The sequence below is a fragment of the Musca vetustissima genome, unplaced genomic scaffold (assembly GCF_032173495.1).
Source record: "Musca vetustissima isolate MV318-11 ecotype Yass unplaced genomic scaffold, APGP_CSIRO_Mvet_v1 utg430974, whole genome shotgun sequence".
Lineage (NCBI taxonomy): Eukaryota > Metazoa > Arthropoda > Insecta > Diptera > Muscidae > Musca > Musca vetustissima.
The window spans coordinates 1-21998 of record NW_026877388.1 but is presented as its reverse complement, the minus strand read 5'-3'; the positions used below and the strand labels follow the sequence as shown (position 1 = coordinate 21998).

General features: G+C 32.2%; 1 protein-coding gene across 1 annotated transcript; it reads right to left on the bottom strand.

Moving 5' to 3' along the window:
- Positions 1 to 15: 15 nt before the first annotated feature.
- On the bottom strand, positions 16 to 19707 carry LOC133321977 (steroid receptor seven-up, isoforms B/C; the record flags this gene model as incomplete). Its single annotated transcript, XM_061531043.1, has 2 exons — positions 16 to 170; positions 19152 to 19707. Coding segments are annotated over 2 exons (711 nt in total), but the record flags the coding sequence as incomplete, so codon positions are not given.
- Positions 19708 to 21998: the final 2291 nt, after the last annotated feature.

Here is a 21998-nt window from a genome sequence, read left to right as displayed (position 1 = left end):
CAATGCATCACTGACCCTCACCACCCAGCCCAGCCATGCAAGCCTTAAAAGTAATTTACCAAACCGCGTTGGTTGATTTGGATATTGCGTCCGGCAATATTCTTCCAAGGCGCATTGCGATTTCTCTTGCAGGGATTCTATGTGATTGACATCTGATAAGCCGCAGGCATCTACAGAAGAGAGGAAGAGAAAAACAGAAAAAAATACGATAAATATTTGTTTTATTTGACAAACAACGCAAATAATAGTATTAATTAATTAGAGTGTGTATATATATGTGTGTGTAATTATTCATTTCAATTTCTTCATTCCTTTCATTTTTTTCTCTTTCATTCTATTGTGAAACATTGTATTTATCGGTACGGGCAGTCGGTCAGTCAGCCCAGTCATCAGTCTGTATTATTTATAATGGCCCAAGAACAATTCGAAACAGAACAGTATTGTCTAGCTTTGCATTAATCGATTTGATTCGATCATTCAGACGCACAATTGTACGCATAGACATATATGACAATGTGATATACATATGTATGTGTAATTATTTTTTAGATTTGAAAATAGTTTTATTTTGTCATTGCTGTGTATATATACGATTGGAAGAATGTCCAAAGCTTTAATTATGTCTAATCAAAGTGAATATTTTTAAAGCTAAAGGGGGACAATTAGGAGCGGAGAAGGGGATTATATAAAACATATTTTTTTAAATGGAACTTTGATAATTTTTGTATACACGCTCGAGAGGGAATGTTTGTATGTTAAAAAATAACTTTTTGTTTGACTTTTTATTATGACTTTTTATTATGACAATTTTTTGAAAGAAAAATTTCTTCAAGGATGGTACGGTTCAAGAATGCTATGGTAGCCATAAGGGTGAATTTTTAAAGTATATGTTTTGAATGCATATGGGAACCATAAGGATGGATTTTTAAAGAATATGTTTTCAAGGACTATCAGCATCGATAAGCGTGGATTTTTGAGGCATATTTTTTCAAGGACTATTAGAGTCATAATAGTCGATTTTTAAAGAATATTTTTTATGGACTTTCAGAACCATTATCGTGGATTTTTATAGAATACATTTTCAAGAACTATCAGAGCCATAAGCGTGGATTTTGAAAGAATAATTATTGGACTATCGGAACCATAAGCGTGGATTTTTAATCAATATTTTTTCGAGAGCCGAAAGCATGGATTTTTAAAGAATATTTTTCCAAGAGCCATAAGCGTGGATTTTTAAAGAATATTTTTTCAAGAGCCATAAGCGTGGATTTTTAAAGGCGTGGATTTTTAAAGAATATTTTTTCAAGAGCTATTATAGGCGTGGATTTTTTAAAGAATATTTTTTCAAGAGCCATAAGCGTAGATTTTTAAAGAATATTTTTTCAAGAGCCATAAGCGTGGATTTTTAAAGAATATTTTTTCAAGAGCCATAAGCGTGGATTTTTAAAGAATATTTTTTCAAGAGCCATAAGCGTGGATTTTTAAAGAATATTTTTTCAAGAGCCATAAGCGTGGATTTTTAAAGAATATTTTTTCAAGAACCATAAGCGTGGATTTTTAAAGAATATTTTTTCAAGAGCCATAAGGCGTGGATTTTTTAAAGAAGATTTGTAAGAGCCATAAGGCGTGGAGTTTTTAAAGAAGATTTGTAAGAGCCATAAGGCGTGGAGTTTTTAAAGAATATTTTTTCAAGAGCCATAAGGCGTGGATTTTTTAAAGAATATTTTTTCAAGAGCCATAAGCGTGGATTTTTAAAGAATATTTTTTCAAGAGCCATAAGCGTGGATTTTTAAAGAATATTTTTTCAAGAGCCATAAGCGTGGATTTTTAAAGAATATTTTTTCAAGAGCCATAAGCGTGGATTTTTAAAGAATATTTTTTCAAGAGCCATAAGCGTGGATTTTTAAAGAATATTTTTTCAAGAGCCATAAGCGTGGATTTTTAAAGAATATTTTTTCAAGAGCCATAAGCGTGGATTTTTAAAGAATATTTTTTCAAGAGCCATAAGCGTGGATTTTTAAAGAATATTTTTTCAAGAGCCATAAGCGTGGATTTTTAAAGAATATTTTTTCAAGAGCCATAAGCGTGGATTTTTAAAGAATATTTTTTCAAGAGCCATAAGCGTGGAAAGAATATTTTTTTTGTTGAGAAGCGGATTTTTTATTTATTTCATTTATTTATTTATTTATTTATTTTTTTTTTTTTTTGAATTTTTGGGGGTAGACTGCACACAAAGGCACACCCAAATATTCGGTATTTTTGGGATGATGATAATTTTTTCATTCGATATATCAATATTTTTTATTTTATTCATTTTTATTTTATATAAAAATATATTTTAATTTTAACCATTTTTAATTGAGTGTATCTGCCACCTTGTTTCATATTTCATTGTAAAAGTGCTGGCGCTAAATTTGTAATACATACATACATATTTTTTCCTAATACCATTTTTCGATTTTTTTTCTATTCCAATCAACGTGATTTATGATGTATTTTCCAAAAAAATAACAACTTTTTTGCATTTTGCAACGAAGCATAAAAATGGTAGTACAAAATAAATGCATTTCAGCAAAAGAGACCTGACTGGTATCGAGCGAACATTTTCACGCCAGTCTTAAAAAAGTTTCTATATGAAATAAGATTTTTGTTATTATTAGCCTTAATGCAAAACCTGCTGAGATTAGTAAATTACATATTTTGGAGTTTTTTAATGGGAAAATAGCTTTAATTTTTGTTTTTAGTTTATTTCAGTGTTTTTTTCTAATAAAAACAAAATCTGTGAAAACGTGTGAAAAATGCAATATTTGCCATTTTTTTAATTAGCATATTTATTTTATTTTTTTTTATTTTTATTCATTTATTTATTTATTTTTATTTATTTATTTATTTTTTTTTTTGATTTTCCAAGCTGCTCTCTTTTCCTACAAATAACAAATTGAACATTCCAATAAAATCTCTTCAAACATGTATTAAATAAATTAATAGCAAATATCAAAACAATATTTTAAGGATTAAAATATATTTTATTATTATTTTGTAACTATTAATAATTTTTATTGAAAAAAAATTAAAACAACTAGATTTTCATTTAATATTAATGGCATATTTCCACAGCTAGCTAGCCAGCTATTTGCTCTGGCACTTCAATTGGTCTTAAAACCTAAAATTATGTGTCATTTGTTCGTTTTTGTGCAATGACATCAATATGTATGTCGCCCATAAGTTTTATCTCAGCTTTGTTGTTGTCTTCAAGTTTTTTTTTTATTTTTTGTTTTAAATTCATGTTAAAGTATTTAATTTCCTTGCAATCGTCGGTCGGACTCTATTGGCAATTGTTGCTTATAGCAGTGTTTTTTTTTTTTTTTTGTTCATCCGCTCAAAAATTGTCTATCGTCTAATGCGTATATACATACACATGTGAGTATGTGTATGTTTGTCTTAGAAACTATCAATTAATGTCTATTTAAATTGACCATAAATATGTGGTTAATATTGTTAGTTTGTTTTTTTTCACATTTTCTGTGTGCTGCGAGAGTTTCCACTATCAACTGACCAAAATGAAAAAAACAACAACAACAAAAACGACGACCAGAGTAATCAATAGTATTTAATAGAGAAGTAAAAAAAACTGAAAAACTTACTGAAGTTTCTAATACTCGGGTATCGACACATTCTACGGCAGTGGCGCTGTTGCTTTTGTGGTTAGCCAACAAAACTCGTGTCTAAAATGCCTGTAAATCTGACACTTTTTGTTAATGTGTTTTGAGTTTGAGATTTTTTTCGTTAAGAGAATCTAGACATTGTCAAATTTAGACAACAAATTTTTAGTTGTAGGCAGTGATGTTTTAAAAGAATATGTTCGAAGGGATATTTCGGCAAAAAATTTTAAATATGTTTTCAAGAACACCCTAAAAATGTTTTTTTAAGTTCACACCTTAAAAAAAATCCACATGTATTGGAAGTCATGGAAAAATATATATTTAAAACCAGTAAGGAAAGTAGTAAAACCGATTTCAGGAAACTTAACATACAACATTTTAGACCTAATTCATTACGATATGCTAAATTTCGTTCAAATCGAAAGATATATAGGGACTTTATTGCACCATTTACCTAATATCGGACGAAAATATATACGGGAGCTATATCTAAATCTGAACCGATTTTCACGAAACTTAACACACATCATTCTAGACCTAATTCATTACGCCGTGCCAAATTTCGTCCAAATCTTAAGATGTATAGGGACTTTGGTATACCATTTACATTAAACCGGTCGAACATATATATGGGAGCTATATCTAAATCTGAACCGATTTTCAAGAAATTTTACACACATCATTCTAGAGCCAATTTAGTACGCTGTGCCAAATTTCGTCCAAGTCGAAAGATGTATAGGGACTTTGGTATATCATTTACATAAAACCGGTCGAACATATATATGGGAGCTATATCTAAATCTGAACCGATTTTCTCCAATTTCAATATGGTTCGTCTTTGGGCCAAATAAGTGACATGTGCCAAATTTCATCCAAATCGGATCATAAATGCAACCTGTACTTTGTTCACAAAAATACATGGACGGACGGGCGAACAGACGGACATGCATAAATCGACTCCGAAAGTGATTCTATGCATATTCTCAAAAGGAACCATGCGTCTATCCCGATTTCGTTTGCCTGTTACAAACATATGCACAAAGACATAATACCCTGTACCACAGTGTGGTGAAGGGTATAAAAACCCACGCCTATTGGAAGTCATGGAAAAATATTTCTTTAAAAAATCACGCCTATTGGAAGTCATAGAATTTTTTTTTAATCCAAGCCTATTGGAAATCATGTAAAAATATTTTTTTTTAAATCCACGCTTATTGGATTTTTTAAAAATATTCATTCTTCTTTTAAGCCCACTTTGGTGGCCTCTACAAATTAGCCCTCAAAACTTTCCTCCGTCACTTAAGTAACCTATTTTTTCTAAATTTATTATTATCATCACATAATTTAATACCAACTCAAACTAATACCCCTTACGAGGTATTAAATTCCTATAAACAATTGTCTGACAATTGCAAAAATATAAAATACAGTTATTATTATTTTTGTTTTATTTCCAAGGCATATTTCCAACAAATATATATATATATATATATATTTTAGCTTATAAATTTTCCATTCAAAGATTAAAAAGCAATTGTTCATAAAATGCAAATGAACTATGACCTGGCAAAAACACACAAAACAACAATAACAACAGCCGAAACTCCTAAAATAGCTCATATTTTTCGACATAGCAGGTATTGGCATAATAGACAAAGAGAACGCGCCGAAAAACGTGTTGTAACCTTCAAAAACAATTCGACAAACAAGACGAAGGCCTCTATTTATTGTTGTTGCTTTTTTTGCTAGTTAATAATAAAGTTATAAACATTTAATAAAAATCACAAAAATATATATTTTTTCCATACAATAAAAAATAAATTCTATAGAGAATAAAGGAATTGTACAGAGAGGGGGGAAATTGTACTAAGTAGTGCCAACAACAAATCAAAAAGTCATAAATAACAAAAAATAGGAACAACAACATCAACAAAAAGTCCACAATTTATAAATACTCAAAAACGGTTTAACCTTTTCTACACCATCATATTTTTGTCAAGTAAGACAATTTATACGAACCATGATGGCCATCATGGAGGAGTTGAGTAAACGCCAGCCAGATTTCTGGCAGAATTTTTTTGTTTCCATTTTTTTTTTTTTTTTTTTTTTTGGCAAAGGCAACATAAGAGATGATTTTCGATTTTTTTGGCACATCTCTCCGCATCCCCTCCATGCCAATGTCTTAGGAACATAAGTTGGTCAGATGAAAAAAAACAACCAAACTTTCTTTAAGAATAGTGATTTTTTCCATGTAGTCGAGGTTTAGTTTCGTTTTTTTCTCTTCTACTACTTCCCCCCAGTTTTCTTTTTTTTTTTTTTTTTTTGCTATGGCATCAAAACTTTAAAATGCATTTACGGTCATTATGCATTTAAGACATGCGGTCACGATCTTTGCGAAATACAGTCAAGTCAAACATACCAACCAAGCAGCCGACCGACCGACATTCTGCATAAGTAAAGTTAGAGCTAGTAGTTAAAGCCAGCTCTTGAACTCTTTACCAAGCTGGCTGGCTGGCAGAAAAATAAAAGCAAAAACAAAACCAAGTTCAAGTATTCATGGCCAGCAATGATTTTGGCCCAAAGAAGCTGCTGCATCATCATCAGCATCATCGTCAACTAAACAGCCAAACAGCTGAAACAACTGTTGAGAAAGCTTTTCATTTTGCCAAAAAAAAAAAAAAATCAGGAACACTGCACTTCATTTCTCCGTTCAAGCCATTACCCTTACTTTACCTACTGTCCACAAATTTTCTCAGTCATCGATTCCCTTCGCTCTTCCCTACGGGAAAATTCGTAGAGATTTTTTTCCAGCTTCAATATATTATCATCAGGTATTAGACGAAGGTATGTCGTCTTTCACTTTGCAGACGAGTTGTTATTTTTTTGGGTAAGCACCGCTAAGGCACAGTGGGAGGTATTAGGAAAAATATTTGAAAAAAAACACAATGAAGCTTATTTGGGATCTTGAAAAATCTGCTATGGACATCCTGACTTATTGGAGACCTTCATAATATTCTTTACTAAATCTAGGATTAATGGAGACCTTGAGAAAATATCTTTTAATTGAGCCATGATTATTGTAGACCTTCTGAAAATGTTCTACAATAAAGCTTTTTTGGGACCTTGAAAAATATTCTATGAACATTTTGGCTTATTGGAGACCTTGATAATATTCTTTACTAAATCTAGGATTAATGGAGACCTTGAGAAAATATTAAAAAAAATTAAGAATTTTTGGAGACCTTGAGAAAATATCTTTTAAGTGAGCCATGATTATTGTAGACCTTCTGATAATGTTCTACAATAAATGTTAACTTATTACAGGCCTTGAGAAAATTTTAGGTGGGCCTCGGAAAAAATTATAAAAAACTATGCCTTAGGAGGCCCTTGGAAAAAAATATTTAAAACCGGTAGTAAAGTCGGCGGGTCCGATTTCCCTTACCCTTCACCACCTTAGGTAAATTCATCAGATGTCATGTCATGCCATTCTGCAACCTATACTAAATTTTGGTCAGACATAGAGTTGCTTCTTACAATGGGCAATATTAGTAAATGAATTTAAAGCAAAATATCGAAATCTAAACCGATTTCATCGAAACTTGTCGCATGTTAGGTTACACTTATTTCAGTATGTTTTATACATCCGGCCACATTTTGAGTTCTTCATTCACTTATAAATCCAAATTTCGTGCAAATCGAAAGATATGTAGGGACTGTGGTACCCAATTTACCTTAAATCGGACGAAGATATATATGGGAGCTATATCTAAATCTGAACCGATTTTCACGAAACTTGGCATACATCATTTTATACTTCATTCATTACGCTATGCCAAACTTCGTGCAAATCGCAGGATATATAGGGACTTTGGTGCACCATTTACCTAAAATTGGACGAAAACATATATGGGAGCTATATCTAAATCTGAACCGATTTTCATGAAACTAAGCACACATCTTTCTAGGCTGAATTCAGTACACTATACCAAATTTCGTGCAAATCGAAGGATATATAGGGACTTTGGTACACCATTTACATTAAATCGGTCGAATATATATATGGGAGCTATATCGAAATCTGAACCGATTTTCACGAAACTCAGCACACATCGTTCCAGGCTTAATTCAGTACGCTGTGCCAAACTTCGAGCAAATCGAATGATTTTCAGGGACTTAAGTGCACCATTTACCTAAAATCGGGCGAAACTATATATGGGAGCTATATCTAAATCTGAACCAATTTTCATGAAACTTAGCACACATCTTTCTATACTGAATTCAGTATACTATGCCAAATTTCGTGCAAATCGAAGTATATATGGACTTTGGTACACCATTTACCTAAAATCGGAATCGAAAATATATATGGGAGCTATATCTAAATCTGAACCGATTTTTCACAAATTTCAATAGGGTTCGTCTTTGGGTCAAATATATGACCTCAATTCATCCAATTCGGATCGTAAATGCGATCCGAACGGACGGACATGCATAAATTGACTTAGAAAGTGATTCTATGCATATTCTCAAAAGGAACCATAGGCCTATCTCGTTTCCTTTTGTCTGTTACATACCCTGTGTGGTGAAGGGTATAAATAATTTTAAATTTGCGTATTTTTTAATACCACGCTTATGTGTGGTTCTTTAACAAATATCGATTGTTTTTAGAAATCTGCGCATCCTTCAAAAATGTTTGCATTTCCCCTCACTGTGCCTCTGTCTGATTGTTAACCATCTGTTCCCTTTGGCTAAATATGTCTAGCCATGGTAACATTTTGAGCTATCCCCCTATAGCTGACTGGGGACGGGAGCGTGTGTTTCGATTTTGGCTCTCATGATATTTGATTTAGTTTTTTTCCACTCTGGATTTTCCTAGTGAACTACAAACGAAAAAAAAACTGAGAAAACGGACAGTAAAAAATTAAAGATCGCCTCTGAAAAAAGGGTTCCGAAAATCAATTCGCATTACTTTTGGTTAGCTGACCACCTTTTAAGGAGGGAGCGCGGGGAGGAAGCCTCCAATTTTGACCCTTTTTTGGTGGTTGGCCGAAAAAAACAGAACCAAAACGAAGGAACCTTGCCTAATGCAATCAAATCCAAATCACTTCAGTTATTGACTTTAAGAAGTTTTACATTGTAAACATTGTTGTTGTTGTTGTGTTTGATTTGATAGAAAGTCAATTGACAATTATTGCTGTTAAGCGTTGAGTGATTTTTTTCTTCCTGACTGCCTGCTGACACTGAGGGTGCTGCTTATCGTCATGATGGGGACATTTAATGGCACTGACGATGGCGGCGGTGGTGGTGTCCATCAGTCTTTGGCACCCCACCAGCAACGGTGCGGGAGAGTGAATGAATGGCGTGGTGTATCTTGTTTGTGGCATCATGTCGTTGAAATAACGAAAGCTGCGGCACGTTTGTTTAAAAAGTTTTTTTGTTGTTGTTGTATTTTTGGAAGAATCGTGTTTACTGCATTATTGATTGTTAATGGTTAAGGAGTTCGGCTACAATGGGCCAGGCAATGGTAGGGATTTTTTTAATGATGGGAACTATTCTATGAAAGGAAAGAAATGGAAGTAAATTAGTATAACGAGAGGGAGTAACAACTGGGAGTTCAAGCTTTCCAAAATTTGCGAAAGGGTTTACTCTTAAAATTCTCTACCTCTGGCTATCTACTAAGTCCGCTACTACTTCCCATTTTGAAAATTTAAAAAAAATCACCCAAATCTCTAGAAAATGAGGTCACTTGGCATTTATGTGTGTCCAAAAGGTGTCACATACAATGTCCATTTATTGGCCAATATTATTATTATGGCCAATCCTCTGAATTGCAAATCCGCAAAAGAGGCCACAAACATCACAAGCCAAAAATTGACAGGCGATTTTGTGTTGAGCTGTTTGTAATATCTCAAATAAAAATGGGCCCCTACACCACCCAACAGCTTCGGGAGGAATGAAAACGCGCAAGAAAAATCAAATGACAGACATGACAAAAACAACAACAACAATATCTGCTATGGATGACAATAATAACAACAACAAAAACAACTACTACTCAACTTGGATGTTAAATCGTTTAGACAGACATTTAAACAGAGGGACACCACATCGGATGCCCCAACCACATATCTCAAGCAAGGGGGGTGGGGAGAATACTATGAAGAAGTATCTCTACCTTTTTTTCTTAAACAACTGTTTAATGTAATAAAGGTTGTTGTTGTTGCTGGATGTTACTTATGTTGTGTGTGCTGTTGTTGTTGTTGTCGTTTGCATTTTGTAAACTTTATATTTCTTCTTCACTTTTTTTGTGATAGGACAACAACGACAACGGCCTGGGCTTTGCAATGGGAGTATATGTAAGCTCTAAGCTGGATGTCTGTCTGTCGATCGGTCGTTCGTTCGTTTGGTATCCACCAGCAAGTCTTGTTTTTTTGTATGTTAACTAATGCCACTGAGCGACAGCATACGAGACTTTGTACTAAGCTGAAGATTTTGATTCTTTTGTTGAATGTTGTTGTTGTTGGTTTTTTGCTGTAGTCGTCTTCTTCGTCCCTGATTTTGTAGGACTTTAACAACGTATAGGTTATTTGTTAGCGAATATGAAGCCAGAGACGTCCTAACTGAGGAGGACAGGACATATAGAAAAAAAGTTCCAAACGTGTGGATTTTTATACCCTACACAACTATGTTGTCAGGGTATTATAGCTTTGTGCAGTCCCAAATGTTTGTAGCGCCGCGAAATATTGGTCATAGATCCACCTTTAAGTATACCGATCTCGACTAGCTTAGTCGATCTAGACATGTGTGTCTGCCCGTCCGTCTGTCCATTATAATTTGTAAGCACGATACAGGCCACAGTTATGGGCCTATCTTCACGAAATTTTGCATGTAGGATGGGTTCTGCCTAATGAAGACCCATATTGTTTTTGGTAAAGATCGGTTAAAAATTAAGAGATGAAATAGACCAAATACTTAATTTTCTGATCGTTCCAGAGGTTGCAATTATGGCCCAAACATGGAGAAGGGGATCGGGTCAAAGAATTAGCATGCCTGTGTGATAAAGATCAATCAATATTTAACGGATCAAATGGACCCAGATTTTTGTGTGGGGTATCGTATGGTCGGCCCCGTCCAACAATACTGCTCCGTTCAGTGGTTTAAAAATATTTCTTTCAAAGACCAAATACGGCGGACCACATAAGGCGTGGATTTTTCAAAAAGTATTTTTTTCAATAATCAAATAAGGGATGGCTTTAAAAAATATTTTTAAAGGACCAAACAAGGCTTTGATTAAAAAAAATATTTTTTAGGGACCAAACAAGGCGTGGATTTGAAAAAAAAAAATTGTTTAAGGACCAAACAAGGCCTGGATTTAAAAAAAATATTTTTAAGGATCAAACAAGGCGTGGATTAAAAAAATATTTTTTAAGGACCAAGCAAAGCGTGGATTAAAAATATATTTTTAAGGACTAAATAAACCAAGGGCGCCGTTGAATTAAAAAAAATATTTTTAAGGATCAAACAATATTTTTAAGGACTAAATAAACCAAAGGCGGCGTGGAATTAAAAAAATATATATTTTTAGGGACTAAACCAAAGAGAGAGAGAGAGAGAGGATTCAAACAAAAAATATTTGGTTTAGTATTAAAGAAGGCAAACATTTGAAACAAAAAATTCAAGTTGTAAAGGAGGTCTGGATTTTTAAAAAATATTTTTCAAGAGCCTAAGAACGCTCTGATTTAAAAAAAAATATTTTTTTCATAAGCCAAAGAAGGCCAATATACCCAAATACCAAATAATGTTCCGTATTGGCCGGCAACATGGGTCTGTGTTGATAATTTTTGGTATGTAAATTTTCTTCCCAATGGGTACCCAGAAATATTTCCAATTTATTGTAAGAAAATTTAATATACTTCCCCTATTTGTCTAATCTACCAGAACCACCTCTGTTTTCTAGTAAACAAAAAAAAAATACAGCTAGCCATCTATACTTAGCTAACCAGCCAACTAACCATTCATTTAGTCAACCTAACTGCCTGGCCGACTGACTGCCATTCAGGCCTGTAAAATAGTCAACGATTTTTCGATGCTCGATGCTTGTCCTTTTGCTAAAAAGCGACGACGTTTATTGACGTCAAGATTGCACATTATGAACATTAATACAACACTCGTTTATGTCGCTTATTTACAAGCGATCAGAGAGTCGTCTACTATGTCGTTGTTGTTGTTGTGTCCTCATCGTCGTATTCGTTGTCGTCGTCATTGTCATCATAGTTTTCTTCTTCGTCGACGTCTTCAAGCAACTTGACCAAAATTTCCGTGTTGGGTTTAAGGTTTCCATTTGGTTATTGTTGTTGTTGTAGTTTTTGGCTTTCTTCGTCTTCTTCTCACTTGTAGACATTTTGTCGATTGCTTAAAATAATGAAAATAATTTCACCAATTTTTTTTAGCCTTTTTGAAGTGGCATAACTTTCAAAGTGCTTAGATGTTGTTTTTTTTGTTATTGTAGGAGAATCGTAATCGCAAAATTTACTTAGTTAAGGAATTTCAAAAAAAAAAAAACAAAAAATCAATGGCATAGATTTTTTGGGAGAATTTTTTCTTCGCAATTTTTTTCTTGTTCGAAAGAAATAAATATTGATGGTCTTAAAATGTAAATATTTGATGAAAAATTATTTAAACAGAGAGGGATGTGGGGTGAAATTGGGAATAAATATTAAAAGGATAAAGCCTAATCATGGCCATCATAAATTGTGTACATAAAAGAGGGGGTTCTAAATGGCAAAATTTTTGAGTTGAATTGAAATTGAATTGAAAAACCAAAAGGAAGGATTAACAAAAACGTAAGATTTAGAAGTCCTTCGTATACTATTATAATGTTATGACTGGTTTAAATATATTCTACCCTAATGTCCTTTATGAACTCCGATAACTTTGTTACCCTTAGACTTCATTTAAATTAGGAAATTTGACCTGCATCGATTCTATAGCTTAATGACATTCTTCCATTTCTCGCACCAACAAACTAAGAATTGGCACAAGTAAAATTTCCTAATGTAAAGCAAGACTTTTTCATTAATAAAACCAGTAAGGAAAGTGGTAAAGTCGAACGGGGCCGACTATATGTTACCCTTCACCACTTTGGGTAAATTCAACAGATGAATCTTAACAGACGTCGCATTTTTGATTTTCACGAAACTTAACACACATCATTCTAGACTTTATTCAGTACGCTGTACCAAATTTCATGGAAATCGAAAGGTATACAGAGACTTTGGTACACCATTTTCCTTAAATCGGACGAAAATATATGGGAGTTATATCTAAATCTGAACCGATTTTCACGAAACTTAGCACACATCATTCTAGGCTTAATTCAGTACGCTGTGCCAAATTTCGTGCAAATCGAAAGATATTTATGGACTTTGGTGCACCATTTACCTTAAATCGGACGAAAATATATATGGGAGCTATATATAAATCTGAACCGATTTTAATGAAACTTAGCACACATCATTCTAGGCTTAATTAAGTACGTTGTGCCAAATTTCGTGCAAATCAAAAGATATATAGGGACTTTGGTGCACCATTTACCTTAAATCGGACGAAAATATATATGGGAGCTATATCTAAATCTGAACCGATTTTTCCCAATTTCAATAGGGTTCGTCCTTGGGCCAAATAAGTGACGTATGCCAAATTTCATCCAATTCGGATAATAAATGCGACCTGTACTTTGTTTACAATTTAACATGGACAGACGGACATGCATAAATCGACTTAAAAAGTGATTATATGCATATTCTCAAAAGGAACCATGGGTCTATCTTGATTCCTTTTGCCTGTTACAAACATATGCACAAAGACATAATACCCTGTACCACAGTGTGGTGAAGGGTATAAATATTGCCCAAAAATCTTCGAAAATAAATCATAAGTTTAATTTATATAATAAATATTTTAATAAAATAAATAAAAATACAATATAAGATTTTTTTCAAATATTTTCTGTATAAATAAATACACATACAAATTTATTTTTCTTGGTTTCTCGTATATATATGTAAATAGCTATAGGATAAATTATAATAACAAATAAACAACAATATATACAATAATAAAACAATAACAACAAACCATGATATTTGTAAAATAAAATTATAAACAACAATAAATAACCAAAATTATTATTAACCAACTTCCACCATTGAAATTCCTTTAAATTTTGATTTTTTTCTGTTTTGGACTCCTTGTGTATCCTTGGTATGATGGCTGGATTTTGTATGTTGGGTTAGTTAATCACACAAAAAAACCCCTGCAAGAAAACGCATGCAAGCTGGGCCCGAAATTTAGGTGCATAAATGTGGATGTATGTGTTAGGCTGTTAGAAGTAAATGCATGTGTGTGTATGTTGATAAAAATAATGCATGATGTAGTTGTGTGAGTATGTGTGTGTGTGCGATTATATTCCAGAAAACCTTGATCCTTAAAAACCGATCCTTTTGTTTAGTTTTTGTTGGCAGTAAGATTGGTTAGGCTGTTAGAAAAAGGTGTATGTTTGGATATATATGTATATGTGTGCATAAATGATGAATGTATGGAAAAAAATGTATTGTGCATTTAGTAAAAAAAAGCTTGGAAAAAAAGAGAAAATAATATGTTAATAAATGTTTGTGAAAAAATTGGATGAGAAAAATTATGGAAAAATAAATAAATAAATATAAAAACATATTTGTAATTATTTTTATTAAATAATGGAAATGAAGAAAACAAACAATTAATAAAAAGCCAACATTTTTATATTAATAAATAAAGAAAAATTACTAATAAATAATTGAAAATATTTTTAAAGATATATTCATTTTTATTAAATAATGGAAAAAATGAATAAAAATGCAAAAAAAATACAAAATAAATTTTGCAAATTTCCATTATTTAATAAAAATAATACCATTATTTAGTAATTAATTTAGAAAATACACTGATTTAAGTATTTTTTCGTATATCATATCAAACCGAAAATAAAAAATAAGCAAATAAAAAAAATAATCAAATCAGTGCAATTTCCAAAAAAGGTGTTAAAATAAATAAAGTACAATAAAAAAATAAAATTTAAATAATAAAAAATCAAAAAAAAAATAAACAATACCAAACATGTATCAAATCACTAAAATGTTAAAAATTAGAGCAAACCAAATAATTAAAACAAGAAAACAATTAGTAAAATCAAAACTAAAAATACTTTTTGTTAATATTTGCGAAAAAAATTAGAAAAATCAAAACTAAAAAAATATGAATTTACCCTTTGGGTATTTACCCACTGCCCATCTCTAACCATTTGAAATCCTAAACTTCAATTTTGTTTCTGTATGCCAAATGAATTGTGATTTATACTTTATGAAACCACTTTCAATATCCCTTTCTTTTGCACCAATGAAAAGCGCTTTCATTCGACATAGAGAAACGAAAATAAAATTATTTTTTTCCAAATTTCAATGAAAGAATTTTAGTTTCCAACTAAAATTGTCGCATTGAAATTATGTGAAATATATCCCTGGAACGATGTTTGAAATTTTGAAACATAAACTGTTTAGGCATACAAATTGAGAATATTTAGGAATCATGTCCGATAAAAAGTCCAATATTTTTATTGAGTTGTTTTTGATTCGAATTAAATACATTTAAAAAAATCTATATTTAGGGGGTGGTGGTTATCTCGCCTTAACACACCATTAGGTGTTCAACAATTTGTCTATGGGCATTTATGTGATTTTAAAAAATATAAACATTGTCTATGAGCTTAAAGGGCTTTTTTTAAATTGGAGGAGAAAAAATTCTCAAAATTCAATACTGTCGCCCTCAGTAGATTAAAAAAAATCTTTAAATATTAGCCTATGATAAAATAACAGGAATATTCAACCATAGGCTAATATTAAAAGAATACGGAAATGTTCTGCAACAATAACATAGAATATTATAGGAAAAATCCTACAAAGGATTTTAAATCCTTTATAATTTAAAAGACACAAAACTGTAAAAAAATTGAGATTTTTGTATCAAACATTAATTTTTACTATAAGTAAAAAAAGCTGAACTTTGGCTCATAGATTCCAACACATATTCACATTTTCTAAGAAAAAAATTTCAAAAATTTATAGAAAAAAAATAATAAAAATTCACAAAAAAATAAAAAATTAAAAAAAAAATAAATATTAAATAATTTTAAATTATGTTATTGGGTTTATTTTTTATAGTGAGCCAACTATGGTTTTTAGTGAGACCCCCAAAACAGATTTACCACCATACAAAATCCATACCAATTTTTTAAGACCCTTATCGTATGCTAACATGTGGGTAATATTTGGAATAGAGGGAAATTTTCTTAATTGAATTACTATTTAGACATATTTTTTTAAATTTTTTTAAATTAACATTTCAATAAATTTGATATTCTTTTGAATTAATATTGAGATTTTTTCTAATGGAATTAATCAAATTAAAATGGATTTTGTTAAAATTTGCTAATGAGATTAAATCTCAATTATTTTTTTATGAAAAAAAAAATCAAAAGAACAGCAACAAAATTAAAAGTAAATTTGGAATATATAAATATTTTGAAAGAAATCCATCTTTTTTGTTAAAGGTGGATTAAATTTTTCTCATTAATTTCTCTTTCGAGATGTGCTACATGATCGGAGTTGCAATGAAAAGGAAAGCAAGAGAGATATTACATTCCCAACACTATGCGACGCGTTTCGCCGTTGCTTAAGCGGCTCATCAGGCATATTGGGCAATTTTTTTTGTGACGGACTTTTTTCCATACAGACTACAATATTTTTTCTTCAATGGTATTCAACTGCATATTGTTCAACCTTAGAAAGATAAGGAGGTGGCTTTGAACGCTAAGGCGCCGGACATCAACAGATGCCATGGGAACCAGGGTTCAAATCCCAGCCGGGCTCAAGCTGAATTTTTGAGTTTTTTTCTCGTTTAATTAAAAAAAAAAAATATTTTCTTTAAACATTATTTTAATATTTATTATTTTTTACGTTGTTCGCCATTTAATTGGATGATTATGTGTTATACAAAAATATTTGTTGTATATAAATATTTTAAATATTATACACAACATATTTTTTATGAAAAATATTTTTAAAATTATTTTATTTCATTTAAAATCGATTTTTGCATTTTTTTTTTTAATTTAAAAATATTTTGTGAATATTTTTTTAATTTTTTTTTTTTTTTTGGTTCAAATATTAATTCAAATTTACTAAAGATTTTTTGTATTATTTTTTTAAGATTTTGTTAAATTTTCCAAAATTTTTGCTTGGTTAGCTTTCATTCAAAATTGTATTTCTATTTTATTTTGAATTTATTTTTTATTTAAAATCATCCACTCATTATGTCTTCAAATTCTTTTGTCGCTTTTATGGATTTTGGTCAACATTTTAAAATTAGATATAAAAAAATATTGATTCATATATGTTGAAGGTTAAATTAATGTTAAGTTAATATTGCTCGACTAACTTGTAAAGGCAATAAGTCCATATTTTACAATTTTAGAGAAGAGACAAACAAGGCAACCAGCAACATGGACTTAGGCCTTTAGATTGCAGATTTTTTGTACTAAGTCGATGTATTTTTACGAATTAAAAATGTCTGTATCAAAATCTCAATTTTCTGGAAAAAAAAGGGACTTATTGCCTTTCCATCTTAAGCCAGCGATATTTTTTAGTTTTGAAATCCTTAATTTATTTTTGGTCTCAGTTTCTAATTCAAATGCACATATCTCAAAAATCATTAGAAAATTTTGATTTTGGTAAATATATATTTAAATGATTTTCCAAAACCAAAATTGTATTAATTTTTATTTTCATTAAAAATTTTCACATTTTCCAATTAGAATATTACCCACATTCCATTAGACTTTTTTCAAATCATATTTTTCCCAAACACCATTGAAAATTTGTTGTTGTTGTAAATATTTAATAAAATAAATATATAATAAAGAGAACACCAATTATGTTTTTTTTTTTGTAATATATTGTATTGAAATTCTTTTTTGATTTTTTTCCAATTAAATAAATTAAACTTAGATTTAAAAAAATTTCGAAGAAGAATAAATTAAATAAATAGGCACTAATTTAATTTAGATGTATAGACTAAACTAAAAACTAATGTCTTCCAAAATTTCTTTTAAGGTTTGTTTGTTTGCATTTTTTGACTTATAAAAAGAAATTGCTAAATTTATGACTAATTAAATAAGAAGCTAAACTAAATTTTGTTTTTAACACTAAAAACTAGAAGCAGATTTAAAGGAAAAGAAGAAGAGTAGATGAAGAATGAAAAACTAAACTAAAATAATTTACAACTATCTACAGGTACTTAGTTAAAAATATAAGTAGGCGAGATATTTAAGTACATCAATTTACAAGGATATTTTTTGGGGAGGGAGAAGAGGGGGACGTTTTCTTTGGATTTGTTTAATTTTCTGAGAACTTTGGTTTAAAGAGATTTGGTTTGTTTTTTTTCTGCCATCTAAACTAAAATGACATTTTATTTTCTAAAGATTTAAAAATCGCATCTACAGCTGCCATCTACTGCCATAACTATATGGCGAATATCTATAACTAGGACTACCAAATGAGGCGGCCGCGGCTCCTGCTGTGGAGGAATGGGCCGCTGCGGCTGCCGCCGCTGCAGCATGTGACATGCCAAAGGGTGTACTATGATGGAACATATCAAAGGCCGAACCGAAAGTGGAGCGTGGCGGTGTTTGATAGAACATGGCGGCGGCATTGGACATTAACGTATTCGATGAGTTGGAGGTGGTGGTGGTGACGGTGGCATTGGACGTGGCAGTTATGGCATTCGAACTACTCGAATGCACGGGAGAATGGCTTAAATTCAATGACTGAGAATTAAGAGAATTACCCAAACCACTGCTGTTTTGGGTGTTGTTGTTATTGTGATTTTGATTATTGGCCGAATTATAGAGGGCCGTTAAGAGATCATCTTCTTGCACCTTGGGAGTTACTTTCAAGGAGGCAGAAGTCGAAGAAGAGGGAGCACAGCTACTAAAAGCACTTGTGGCCGAGGGCACAATACTGCTGCTGCCAGTAGAGGTCGAGGCTGAGGTGGGAGCATATTTGTCCTCCACCACACTGTTGGGCACAACATTTTCCTTGATCTGATTCAGGGAATATTGTGTCACAGCCTCAACACCAGCCACCGTTTTCATAAAGGTGGCCAAATGCAGGGCAGCAGCAGCCTGCTGTTGTTGCTCCGATTCCAAACGATTCAATTCATCCAAATGATCCTTCACCACCATCATTACCTCATCGGCTAATTGCAAACCTTCACTTGAACTATCTGAGGAATTGTGACTAGCATTGTTCGTGTTCGACGAGCTTTGTGAACACACTTTTTGTGAGACTTTTGTGAGCAGTGCTGGTACATCCTTGTACAGGATATCCAACAACTTACCGGTGGTAAACAGCACAATCGCCTTCAGACACGAATACTCAGCCGAATCGACATGTAAAGCTTTCAATTTCTCCACCTGTTCCTGGAAGATGCGGATATGATCCATAAATGCAACAACACGATCCGCAGCCATGGGTGAGGCATGTAAACCCGCCGCAGCCAGAAGGGGGGCAACATGCAGTGGCATTGAACATTGGCTGGCATTGAGTACGAACAATTCGGACCATACCAAACGCAGCAGAGCAACTTGATCGGTAACTTGTAGTTCGGGGAAAAAGGGTATATTTTTGGCCCATTCAACGGCGGAGAATAGCAGACGGGCAGCCAATTCACAAATGTTATCAATGCCCATAATATTATTTGGTTGCATACACTGGCCATAGCGGGAGGTGGGATAGGGTTCGGCACGCAGGAGTAATGAAATATAGGAACTAAGGTACGAATGGCCATTGAAGCCAGCCACGCCCATGGGATCGCCATTGGCCAGCTGATATTGGCCGTGCATGCCAGCCAAGCCGGGTTGAGTGGGTGGGACGCGTCCGCGTTGTACAGCTGAAATGAGAAGAAAGAGGGGGGAGAAATTAGTATATTTGTAAAAAATGTGGTAGAGAGGAAAATTGAGTTTAAAAGAGTGGAAAAAATTGCAAAGGTTGTACGGAAATATAGAAGAAAAAATTTATTTTTTTTTTAATTCCCAATTTTTTTCTAACCTCGACCTTCCCTAAATAAAAAAAATAATTATTTTGACCACTACATCACACTCAAAACAATAGCCAAACAAAAAACGAAAAAAATACCCCCTTCAAACCGGTGACACAACTTTGTCATCCATCAAGCCCAACAATATCCTGTCACATCCTTCTCTTTCTTCTCCTAGCATTTTGTAGACCTCGAACTTGCCAAATAATGCCACATATCATAATAAAAGTTGAAATTAAATCAGACAATCTCAATCTCTCTATTGTTCTACAATACGAATTCGCAACCCTTAAATTCCAATGGCAAAGATGAGTTCCTTAGGAAAGACGATACTTTTTTTTGTTAAACGTAAGAAAGCGACAGTATTTTTCCAAAGACGTCAGCACTAGACAAACAACCCTTTTGTTAGGCGAATCGGAATAGTATGTAAATTTCGCTGTTGTTGTTGTTTTCAATGAATCCAACAACAGCAACAAAAATTGTTTTCTTAATATTTTCAGCACTAGGCAGACAGACAATGCAAAAATGTATTTTTGTTTAATTTAAATTTTTTTGCTTGAATGGTTCGAGGCTTGCTGAATTTTTTATTGACGTTACAAAAATTTCTTAAATTTACTTTTAATTAAAAATTTACATAAAATCCGTAAATGCTAAAAACCGCATGGAAAATCCACCATGACATGCAACGGATAATAAAATATAAAATAACGAAATAATTATTTCAGCAAGGTTAAAGACATGTTGACTTTTTTTGGTGGGCAGATAAATCCCAAAAAAAATATTTTGTGGTTAATATTTAATGACTGAAAATTGTCAAAAAAATATTAAAAGCCTTTCATAAATTTTCTTTGGCCAGAAGCCAACAGAAAATGCAAAATTTGTCAAGCATTTAAAGCAATAAAGTGTAAACAATGAGCTTTGCCATCTATACCTTACTTGGTTTCAAGTGAATGAGAATTGCCAGCCTAACACCTACACTGAGTTATGAAATAACAAAGCACAATGCCCCTTCAAGCATACAAAGCATTAATGCTCTCTTTAAATTATATTTTCTCTCTCGCTCACTCAACCGTTTAAACAACAAAACAATGCTAAGAGAAGAGCAGACACAACAAACTCACATAAACAATTTAATATGAGAGTAAAACAAAAAGAGAGAGTGTGTGAGAGAGAGAGAGTTAAGTGAGTAAATTCAATTCATTGTAAGGGAATTATTAAATAAAAAAATTTTTAACACTTAAGAAAGCTTGAAAATGTCAACTGCACGTGTCTAAGAGCTTTTAAAATGGTGTAACAAAAATTTAAAGCCAAAATAACACGACTTATTCAATCAAGTGATTATTCATTTTTTTTCTTTTAAATATTGAACTTCGACATACCAGCTCTAAAGAAGAAACCGTGCTTAATGGGTTCTTTTTTGGTTTGCCTAGATCTTTTTTAATCATTTAGTGTTAAAGGAGTTAGAGACTTACCCTCCATGAGATAAAAATCTAAGCAAAGATTGCTTTCACAAGCCACAATGCGTTAAAAATCAAAATATTACCAAATATAACCACAAACATCTTGAGACAGCATCTCAACAACAACAACTATCCTAAAAAGGGATAAGCAAGGAGAGAAGTAAGAAAGAAAGTAAATAAAAAAATTGTATTTAATAACCAAAAGATCAACACCTTGGCAAACCATAAATCTGCTTCCCAACTTTGGTCAGTCGCGGCAGCCAAAGAACTGGTCAGTGGCATAATGATAATCTTAAAAACCGGTTTCTGGCAGCCCTTATGCTGACCATTACAAGGAGAACCCCCAAAGGGAGGCTGGATGGTTTCTGTGACTAGATGTTGAATATGAACTTCACTTTTTTCGACCCCGAAACGAACACAAAAGGACATTTATTTTAATTATACTAAATCATGGTCAATCATGACTGCTTCACAATTTCCCTATGTTCTTTGGCTGTTTTTGAAAGATGACCAAACTGACCATTAGCTACTTGATTTCCATCTCTTCACTCAATGTCTCTTCTTGTTGTCCTCTTCTTTTTTGCATTTTGCCTAATCTATTATTGTTTAGACAATTTCATAAATATTTTTGTTTTCTTTGGAACACACACAAGAAAAGACGTTTACAAAGCAGAAAAAATCCAGGTGT